General features: G+C 36.3%; 3 protein-coding genes across 4 annotated transcripts in view; 1 reads left to right on the forward strand and 2 right to left on the reverse strand.

The window, feature by feature from the left end:
- Positions 1 to 1,448, reverse strand: part of LOC106310769 — a 9,550-nt gene extending 8,102 nt beyond the window's left edge. Inside the window, exon 1 of the mRNA XM_013747987.1 lies at positions 999 to 1,448. Within this exon, the coding sequence (XP_013603441.1) occupies positions 999 to 1,421 (423 nt within the window). The 5' untranslated portion in view covers positions 1,422 to 1,448. The remainder of the gene's footprint in view (positions 1 to 998) is intronic.
- A 1,030-nt stretch (positions 1,449 to 2,478) lies between these two features.
- Positions 2,479 to 6,192, forward strand: LOC106307898 (protein GLE1). 2 transcript variants are annotated; one of them, XM_013744989.1, is made up of 15 exons: positions 2,479 to 2,642; positions 2,818 to 2,982; positions 3,118 to 3,267; positions 3,359 to 3,476; positions 3,559 to 3,707; positions 3,794 to 3,965; positions 4,053 to 4,221; positions 4,310 to 4,419; positions 4,506 to 4,576; positions 4,891 to 4,972; positions 5,121 to 5,180; positions 5,268 to 5,351; positions 5,437 to 5,505; positions 5,591 to 5,719; positions 5,798 to 6,192. In XM_013744989.1, coding segments are annotated over exons 1-15 (1,818 nt in total). In that variant the 5' UTR covers positions 2,479 to 2,640; the 3' UTR covers positions 6,086 to 6,192. The 2 variants fall into 2 exon arrangements, with proteins under 2 accessions (XP_013600443.1, XP_013600444.1); XM_013744990.1 differs by having other exon boundaries at positions 4,053 to 4,215.
- Positions 6,193 to 8,308: 2,116 nt separating this feature from the next.
- Positions 8,309 to 10,519, reverse strand: LOC106309805 (cytochrome P450 71B7). Its single transcript, XM_013746941.1, has 2 exons — positions 9,576 to 10,519; positions 8,309 to 9,104 (listed from the first exon to the last, which is right to left on the reverse strand). The coding sequence occupies exons 1-2, from the start codon at positions 10,476 to 10,478 to the stop codon at positions 8,484 to 8,486; spliced, it is 1,524 nt and encodes a 507-aa protein (XP_013602395.1). The 5' UTR covers positions 10,479 to 10,519; the 3' UTR covers positions 8,309 to 8,483.
- Positions 10,520 to 10,675: the final 156 nt, after the last annotated feature.

A 10,675-nucleotide genomic window follows, 5' to 3' on the forward strand; every position in this document is an offset into this window, starting at 1 on the left:
CAACCATGATTCATGTGTGATTTTTTTTTAAAATAGACCTAATGGACCTATTCTTAGAAAGTCATCTTATATATTAAAACAGAAGTGACAACCTTGATTCATGTGTGATTTTTTTTTTTTAAAATAGACCTAATGGACCTATTCTTAGAAAGTCATGTTACATTTAATATCTAATCTTATCATTTAAATTTTGGACATACCAGAAATTTTTATTGGATTATCAATAATTGGATTTAAACAATAGATGATTCATTGGATTTATAGATAATATAAATTAGATATATATAATTTAATGTTGTAATACTATACCTCTATATGCTTAATATTTAAATATTTGTCGATGTTAACTTTTAAAATTATAATTTTTTTTAAATAACAAAAAATCATATTATCTAACATTGATTAATCTTTACTACCTTAAACCAATGAAAACAAATTTTAAACTATATAGTTTATTTTAAAAATTAAACAAAAACTAAATGTTTAATTATTTACTCAATAATATAAATCTATGAAGTGAAAAGTTTAACTTTTTAAAAACTTTATAAATTTGTGAAATGTTACAATATATTTTAATATGATAGATCGAGATCTAGTTAGTATTTAAGATGCACCTATCTGATATATGTCAAAAATCCAATAAAATAAGGATGCACCCATGCATCTTATTTTATCATATAATTTTTCATTTGAATATACTGTCGAGTGTAAACGATATTTCACGGAAATAGCTTACATATACAAATTATTTCACATTTTCCATTTATTGGCAAAATATATTATATGTTCACATGATACATGCAAAAAGCATGTACTGACGTACACATGTATATGTACGATATGTCTAACATACATATGCGATAAATATTCAGATCATGTCGCTAAAACTTATATGAACGTCAGATTAATTCCTTGTTGGTCAGATTCAAACCTCATATATATCAAAAAATTAACTGGTCCAATGTATAGAGTGAAAAGATAGGATACTATAAGAGTACCTTGAGAGCTTCAATGAGGGAGAAATCAATAATGGAGGGGTTGTTAGTTTGGAAGCCAACAATGTCATCTGTAAGACCAAGGCTTTGAAAAGATTGTCTCACTGTGACATTATTAGCCAATGTCTCATTAGTCATCAAATCCAACGGCCAAGTTAACCTAACACAATTGAAACCCATTTCCACTATCTTCTTGGCTACTGCGTCGACCGGTTGTTTACTCAGTCCTTCCGCCACCACAGGCTGCAGGTGCGATGGCCAGTTCACACACGCTAGCTTCACTCGTTGACCATTCTCGTCTACAATCCAACGGGAGCTTGTGGAGAGAGGATAAGCCATGTTTGGGACGGTGTGTGCAATGAAAGAGAAGAAGAAACATAATAAAGGGAAAGTGCAAGACAGGTGTTTTGGCTCTTTTCTTGTCATTGCCTGTATGAAGTTGTGTTTTCTTGCTTCTTTTGTGTGCTGGAGAATCATTTTGACAATAGTCTTATTTATAGATGGAGAGGGTTAAGCAGTAAATTAATGTCTTTGTCATTAAGAAATGTTCTTACTTTACTATTTCATATATCATCAGTTATAAGCTATGTTTTTAAGTTTTAACATTTACGTTAGTATAAGAGTTGGCTTCCTTTCCATGTTGATCAATGTATGATATACTAGTATAAGATTTTTAACATGAGTTTTCTTTGAAGACCTAAAACGTATATGTAGCCAGCGTCTATATCTTACACTATGAGACGTCTCATAAACTAACATTCAACCTTGCGAGGTAGGTCTAGAACAGGCATCAACTTGAGCAGTATATTTACCAAACCGTCTTCTAAAATGGATAAAATCAATATTCAGTAACCTTGAAACAACAAATCAAAGTTCAAGTTGTTGAGTCATTAGCTATGTTAATATTTATGATCATAATCAAAAGACTGAACCACATTTTGAATTGTACATATCAAACTGAAGAAATGTCAATATATAACTTTAAGGATAATGATTTTTATATCACTGTAAATTCATGACATTAGGTGCATATATGATGCAATTATATTCATTAATCAACAGTTTTGTAAAAAGCAACATGGAAAACATTGTAGAAAGTAGACTATCAAAATAAATAAACAAAGTCGAAATATATAACTTGGAACGCAGGTTTATTCTATTTCCAAGATAAATTTAGTCTAAAGTGATTATAGATCTGGCAACACTTTGTTCACAAATTAAGAGAGACTTAAAAGTGTGTAATCAACAACTGTTGAAGTTTAACATACGTCCAAGTAATTACTCCTTTTGTGTGCTGTCATAATCACAAGTTTAACATTTTTGTTAAACTTAGGCGTAAGACTCAAAACTATACTAAATAAGACGGAGGATAGGGGGAAGCCCCAGCAATAACTAACTATCAGAGTGTTCTGATTTAAACCGACCGGTCTTTCGTAACCGCCGGTCTTATTTTCTTATTTTCGTTGAAACGACGACGTTTGGCATCGATGTTACGCTTCCTCGTCCCCATTGGGGCTCGCGGCGCTGCAAAAGTCTTGGATTCAGAGTCTCTCTCGAAACAAAGGCATGAACTTTATCGCTCCCAGAGAAGAAGCGAGACGTTCTCCTCTGTAAATTGATTCTCTTTTTCACCAGTGAGCCATCAATGTAAGTTTCCGACATCTCATTGTGAACTTTCGAAACTCAGATGCGTGTGGGTGTGTTCTTGATTGAGCTCATCAGTGAGTTGGGTTCCTTTTGGGTTTCTCAAATTTCGATTCTTTTTTGGGGATTTTACTATTCTCTCTCTACTTCAAAGTTGGCTTCTTTTTGTGTGTTGCAGGGGGATTGTTTTGGAGCCTCCTTGTCCGAGAAGCGTCGATGGGATTAGCATTGACCCTGAGCCTAACTGGAACTTCAATAGCTTACTCTCTGAAATCGATTCTGTTGAAAAGAAGCTCAATGTCTTTTCAAGGTTTCCTCAGCCTCTCACTCACACAACCTTACGGTATATACTCTGTGTCTTTTGATTCAGTGTTTTAGCTCTTTATTGAGTTCTGCATTGGTTTAGGGTTTGGTTAGTTTAGGAGTTAGAAAGTAGAGAACTGCTTCTCATTTTAGTTACATTGGCGTGTTTGAAAAGGATGGGAAGTAGAGGTGGAGGATTTGTAATGCGTGTATCAGAAGATGAGATGGAGAGTGATGTAGATGAAGAGAGTGAAGAAGAAGAAGAAGGTCATCGTCAACTCTGTACAAATGGGACACGTTTTGCCTGCGATGATCTGTACTTGAGGTGATTACCACCAACTCTCCCTTGCTAGCTTGCTTCAAATTTGGGGAAGACTTCTTCACGCTGTTTTAATCGTTAGTTCTTGTTCATACAGTGATGATGAATCTGATGATGAGTTAGGCTGTGAACCCGAGTCCTTTCTGCTGAGTAAGACGGGTTTGGCTGAGAGCGCACTATACGAGGTGATCAACGACCACCAAACCGAAGTTAAGGTGAGGCAAATAGATACTTGTTTAGTGTGTATTTCGATTGGTATATAATAACTGATTGATAATTTGAATCTTTTGATAACAGGAAGATATTAGGAGTCAAGTATCAGTTGTTGAAACGGAGATACTGCAAGAGATTGAAACGTCTCGCTCTGCAATAGCCCGAGTTGAAAAGTATAAAGAAACTAGAAAAGAAGTGGAGCGTAAACTTGACCTTCAGTACCAGCGAAAAGTGTAAGCTATGGTTCATATGCTGCGATTGTTTTTTCCTTCTAGTGTTTTGGAAAGTAATGAGTTTTTTTCTTGTTGCTGTGTTAAAGTGCTGAAGCACTCGATACTCATCTAACTGCAATCCAACGTGAGCATGAAATTAAATCGCAAATAGAAGAAAGAAAAATAAGGAGTGAGGAAGCTCAGGAGGAAGCCAGGAGGAGAGAAAGGGCACGTCAAGAAGAGAAAATACGTCAAGAGAAAGCTCGTGCCGAGGCTGAAGTATGTTTTTTTATCAGTTGAACTTTATATTTGTTATCCTTAGCGTAACCAGCTTGGTTGATTTATTTCTGTTTTGGTTTCTTCTAGATGCAAGCAAAACTCAGAGCTGAAGAAGCAAAGAAAGAAGCTGAGAGAAAAGCAGCTAAAGAAGCAGCTGAAAAGGAAGCAACAGATCGCAAAGCTGCTGAACAAAAAATTGCGGAAGAGAAGACTGAGAGGGAGAGAAGCTCAGCTGCATCGAATGCTCAAGGTGGGGGTAGGCTGTTTTCTACTGAATACACAGTGGTCTTCTACGTTGCCATGATCTCATTTCGTGTGTGTTTGTTCTTTATTAATGATGCTAGGTAAATCAATCCAAGCTGCAGAAAGTGCTTTGACATTGGAGAATCACAGGTTGAAGAAGCTCGAAGAGTTAGAAGCTACGAACCAGTCGCTAAGATCACGTCCAAATGAGGTATCTATCTATCTTTTTCTTATGTTTGTTAATCATATCATCCCATTTGCTCACAAGCCATCTGATTCTTTTATTACTCTTTGTAGGACTTTAGCAGCTTTGAGAAGCAAATTACAAGGGCTATAAAGCAAATAAGAGGAACAAAGGATAATGTCAGGTAGGATTCATGGTTTCTTCATCTAATCTGATAGTTTTCCCCCATGCAAGGTTAAGATCATCTGTGGCATTCGATAACAGCTTTGCCCTTTCTTTTCTCTAGTGGTATATGTCTCTTTTAGCGTTTTAATATAGGAGCCTTGATCTTTTTTTACTTGTGAAAATGTCAATTTTTAGCATTTGGTAAGAAAGATTCAAATAGAGTCGAAGAAGGTTTGTTAAGCTCGTCTAGGCGTCTCTTACAGAGTTTTGTTAATTCTTCAGTCTTTTTTTTTTTTTTTAACTTTAGTTATTTCTGCATTTTTTGTTTTGCAGTAAGAAAAGCAACGAAATTGTCAAAATATTCAGAGACCCTCGTTGTCCGGTGTCCATCAGTATTGCAGCTTTTGCAAAGAAGGTAACTTGTTATATACGTGGTCTGTTTATGTTAGATGTTGGAATCGACTCAGATTGTTGTCCTCTGTGATATGTTCATATGATGGACTAGACTCTTGTGATAAAGAAAAATTGAGACTGATGGCATTAACATTTGTTGATTCTTTCAGATAGTATCCGCTAAAGATCATTTTGCAGGCAGCTACGTCATCGTTTACGTCACCTCGCAGGTACAAGATCCTAGAGTTTTGTGTTGGTTCTGTACTGAGAACTCTCTTTGCTGTTACTGAATATCATCTTACCATTGATGCACACAGTTTCCACAAGCAATGGATATTGTTCTTGCTGAATTCCACAAAGCTTGCAATTACACTGTCCCAAAGCATATTCTTAACTCACAGGTAACTAACTAATATTCTTTTAAAAATGACTGACCCAAATTGTTTAAAAAACCATTGTTAATAATCTTCTCTGTAATTATTTCAGTCAGCTTGGGACTCAGACGCATATGAACAACTAGATTCCACAATGAGACTCTACGGTGCACTTGTTCAGGTTTTTTGAGTCTTATTCAACTATATGTCTTGTACATTGCTATTTTACAATATCAAAATATGAGTCTTCTGTTTTTTAATGACAGAACGATATTCGAGGTGGCAATGTTACTAACGTTCATGGGATTGAACAAGGATGGGCTTGGCTTGCGCGGTTTCTTAACAAAACCTCAGCCACCAGAGCTACCGCAACAGCTTTAAACGCATTTCTCCAGGTACCAATAATGTTTTCTGAATTAAAAAAAACACACACATCTAAATCATAACTATGGTATCTATATGTCGGTGTGTAGATGGCAGGGTTTGGTCTTCACCAGAGGTACAGATCTCAGTTTTTGAAAGTTGTGAACATAGTCAGAGAGCATTTCTTGCCAAGACTGAGGGCGAGAAAGGACGCATCGAATCTGCAGACGATCATAACCGACATCACGGCCTACTTGGATGACCAGATGTATCTCAAGGAACCTGTAGGAAGAACTATGCAGACTAATACTCTGTCTGCTGAGATTACTGCTGAAGAAGTTCATCAGAGCAACAACCGACGTTACCAGGGGAACAACTATGACAGAGACTATTATTGATTGATGTATCAGTAGTCAGATAAAAAACTTATAGAATGTAACAATGTCACACCACTATTTGAAAGAAAAAAAAACACGAGAAGCTGAATCAAGGAAACATTCTTTCTCTCTTATTAAGTCTTTAGATTCAGTGATGAAGAACTGGAACGGGTTGAAGAGCTGTTCTTTTGCTGAGAGTTATAATTCCAGTTTCTTCCAAGTCAATGTCCTTGACCCTTTTACCCTGTGGCAATTCCCAATCGAAGAAGTAAAGGAGGTTCAAGAGTCCCAACTCCACAGTGGCCATCCTCGTCTCAGGACATATTCTCTTACCAGAACCAATCGGTAATAGCTCTAACTCAAGTCCTTTGTCAGCTATGGAACTGTTGACAAATCTATCTCTTACTCTCTGAGAGAGTTTCTTGAGGAACAAGTCATTCTCTTACTCTCTGATATACCTAAAAGAATGAGTCTTCGTGTTAAAAAGTTTGATCAGAGCGAGGTACCTTGAAGTTTCCCATTCTTCACCAGAAGAGGCGAGGACATTCTCTGGACGGCTGCTGCTTCTTTAGATGAGATCACGACGATGTCTATTCCAAAAATGATAAGCATCACTGCCCCGTACTTTTGGGGAAGTTCTCGGAAAAATAGATGAAACATTTTGTTGAAGCTGTGAAAGACTCCGATGAACGGAAGCCACTTTGGTCCCGGAAGGAAGCTCTCGTTTCGGGCGTTTGAGATATTCTAAAATGAGTAACGGAATGAAACAGATTAAAAAACAGATTAAGAAACAGAGAAAACAGAGGAAGATTGTCATTGTTTTGCTTTTTGGTTTGGGCGGAAACAGAGTTTTGAATATGCGAAATATAAAGAAAAATGTTAGAATGACTTTTAGACCAAAAGGTCTTAAAACTAGCCCTCGGACGGATCCGGATATCCGGGAAATTTAGAGTATCCGGATCCGGATCCGTCGGATCCGTGGATTTAATATCCGGATCCGGATTCGTGGTTTCCGGATATCCGGGTTTCGGATATCCGTCTTGATATTCTATTATCCACGGATATCCGGATCCGGATCCGTCAAAATAATTAAAAATAATTTTTTTAACAAAAAATACTAATTTTTTTAATATAATACATAAATTAAATATTTATAAATATATTTATATATGTTTATAATATTGTAAAAACTAAAATATTATATTATAATATTAATTCATGTATAAATATTAATATATCAAATATAAATATTAATAAAATTTAAAAATTTAATGTATTTTAAAAATACGGATCCGGATTATAAATATTAATAAAATTTAAAAATTTAATGTACTTTAAAAGTACATATCCGGATCCGGATATCCGGACCTAAAAATTAAGATATCCGGATCCGGATTCGGTTTGCACGGATCCAAGATTTTACTATCCGGATTCGGATCCGGGCACCCCGGATATCCTATTTTCGGAGCGGATCCGGAGCGGATCTCAGATCGAATCCGGATCTCGGATAATAAGTCCCAGGCCTACTTAAAACAACGTAAAGATAATCAGATTAGACTTTTTCCTTGGATGATGACAAAACTTGGTAACGATTCATGACACATGTTGTTAGAAGGCAACACGTAACACATTCAAATTATAGAATGACTGATACCAAAGTCGTCGTTTGTTGAAACGTTGACGCCAGCTGACACAACATGTAGTTAGTTAAATCAAATCACCGAGATTAGGGCTGTAGAAAGTAGAATGTTGGGTGCGTCACTTGTAGAGTAAATAATGAAGGGAAATATCAGTTACTCCTTTTTACCCTGAAATCTTACCAATCACTTAAAAACATTTTTCCTCCTCTTACCTCTGGTTACTGTTAAAAGAAAGTAAAACCCACTAATAAATTTACTCCAATTCAAACAAGAGTAAATATATTTACTCTAGTTTACTTTCTCTCTCACTTTTATTTTTCCTCTTGTTTTCGCTCTTTTTTTTTTCCTTTTATTTATCTTATATTTTCCAATCACACTCGTTGATTCTAGTCTATGCAGTTATCAAGACTCAGATAAAATTGACATGTTTAAAAATTGCTCCAATGGCTAACTTTTGAATTTTTCGAGCTGGTTTTAACCTAGACAAGCTTAATTCTAAAATATCAGATTTTTACTTCGAAAAATTTCAATTTTTTGGATTTATATAACCAAACATAAATTAAATAATTTATAGAGCCGAGTGGATTCAAGCTGCAAAACGGTCTTAGTTGACATATCTAATTTCAGATATACAAGATTTAGTTCTATTTAATTTGCGTAACCTATTATACAAAGTGAACAAAAATCCAAACAACACAACCAGTAAAAAAAGAAAAGAAGATGAGACATATACGTATAACTCATTGACTTTTTTTTTGTGCAAACATATAACGCATTGACTATTTGTTGAAGTTATGAAGAAGTGGAACAAGCTCAAGAGTTGTTTTCTTGCTGATAATGATCGAACCAGTTTCTTCCAAGTCGATGTCTTTCACAGTCTTCCCTTCAGGCAACCCCCAGTTAAAGAAGTAAAGCAGATTCAACAGTCCCAACTCCACCGTGGCGATTCCCATATTCATCCCTGGACAAATTCTCCGGCCAGAACCAAACGGTAAAAGCTCAAAGTTTAGTCCCCTATAATCTACAGAACTCTCGAGAAACCTGTCAGGGTTAAACTCATCAGGGTTTGTCCAGAGTTTTGGATCGCGTGCTATCGAGTAAATGTTGATCATCATCTGGGATTTCTTGGGGATATCGTAGCCTTGGATCTTGACGTGAGACATTGTTTCTCTTGGGAGTAAGAGTGGAGCTGCTGGGTGTAACCTGAATGTCTCCTTGACCACGAGTTTGAAGTAGTTAAGGTGGTTTAGATCATCTGCTGTTAGACTCTTCTTCTTGTCCCCAAGTGTTGTCCTAATCTCGTGTTGCACTTTCTCCATCACTCTCGGGTTTCTGATCAGCTCAGTCATGGCCCAGATCAGTGTGATGACGCTTGTGTTTACTCCCGCAAGAAATATGTCCTAATACAAAACGAAGACATGTTAACTTCAAATGTTTTCAAGCAGAACCGATCGATCATAGATATTGCAAAATAAAAATACATGTTCCCAAAATACTAACGTTTCAAAATAATCCATATTAAAAAAACATTTTTTTTATTTTTTTCATTGTATTTTTAATTAGATAATAATGATAAACTGTAAACTTTAAAATAATTAATCGTGTTTATCAATTTTTTATTGGTTAAAAAATATAAGAAATAGTAAATCACAAAATAATTTATTTATGATCAAAATTTAGTGTCTTCTTAATTATGTATAAAAACTCAAACATATAATTTCTTGAAACAAAGGGTGTATAAATAATTTGACTCTTAAGTTGATCAGGAAAATATATTTACTAATTTATTAATTGTTTCAAACCTTATGAATATGGTTTAGTGTTTAAGGTTTAAGAGGCCGGCAAGAATTTAAAAGTCGAAGCAGACTTACCGAGATGATTCCTTTGAAATGATCTGTGGTGAGCTTGAAAGAGTCACCATCTCTCTCTTGCTTCTTCATGAGCTCAACCATCACATCTACAACGTCAGGGTTCTCTGACACGGTTCTTCCGGGCTTAAGATGATCATCAAGAATGTTCTGGAAGAAAGTGTCTAGCTCCGAGAAAACATTGTTCAGTGTCTTGTTCTGTCCTGAAACTCGGTCGATAAGCCAACCCACTCGAGGAAAAAAGTCAGAGAAAGCAATACCATCCACAACCAACTCAAACTTATGAACAAGATCCGCAACGTTGTCCTCGTCCACGAACTCACACTTGTGAATATCTATCCCAAAAGCGAGCCTACACACGATACTAGCAACAAGCGTGAAAAGGGTCTTCTTCAAATTCACAGGGGAGTGCGTCAGAGCAGATTCCGTAAGTTTCTTGACCAGCAAGTTATTCTCTTCCTCTCTTATGTAACTAAAAGACTGAAACTTCTTCATGTTCAAAAGCTCCACAACCACGAGCTTCCTCAACGCTTTCCATTCCTCGCCGTAAGGAGCGAACCCTATGTCTTTGAAGTTGTAAGAGATCATTCTTGTCGCGACCGTCTCTGGTCGGCTGCAACACTCGAGATCTTGGGTCTTGAGAGCTTCCTCTGCTCCTTCTCTCGATGAGATCACGACCACGGGGACGAATCCGAAACGGAGAAGCATCACCGGACCGTACGTTTGGGAGAGGTTTCGAAAACACGCGTGAGGCAGGCCTTTGAGGTTGTGCAAGTTTCCGATGATGGGAAGCGTCTTGGGGCCTGGAGGAAGTTTCCATTTCGAGGGTTTGAGTTTTTTTGATATGATGAAAAAGGAAAGTAAGAAGATAGGCAAAAGATAGAGAAAGTAAAGGAAGGTTGACATTGTTTTTGTTTCTTTCTGATGTGTTTCGGATGAAGAGCTGAGCTTAGATGAAAGCTAAAATATATAGACAATTATTTGTGTGTTTTAACTCTATAGTGGAGTTTGAAAGCGTGTTATATGATTTGAATAATCATTTGGCGATTTCCACAAGGCGACTTTTGCATTAATCAAGGTTTGTACGGACTCTAATACATACG

Source organism: Brassica oleracea, chromosome C8 (genome assembly GCF_000695525.1).
Source record: "Brassica oleracea var. oleracea cultivar TO1000 chromosome C8, BOL, whole genome shotgun sequence".
NCBI lineage: Eukaryota > Viridiplantae > Streptophyta > Magnoliopsida > Brassicales > Brassicaceae > Brassica > Brassica oleracea.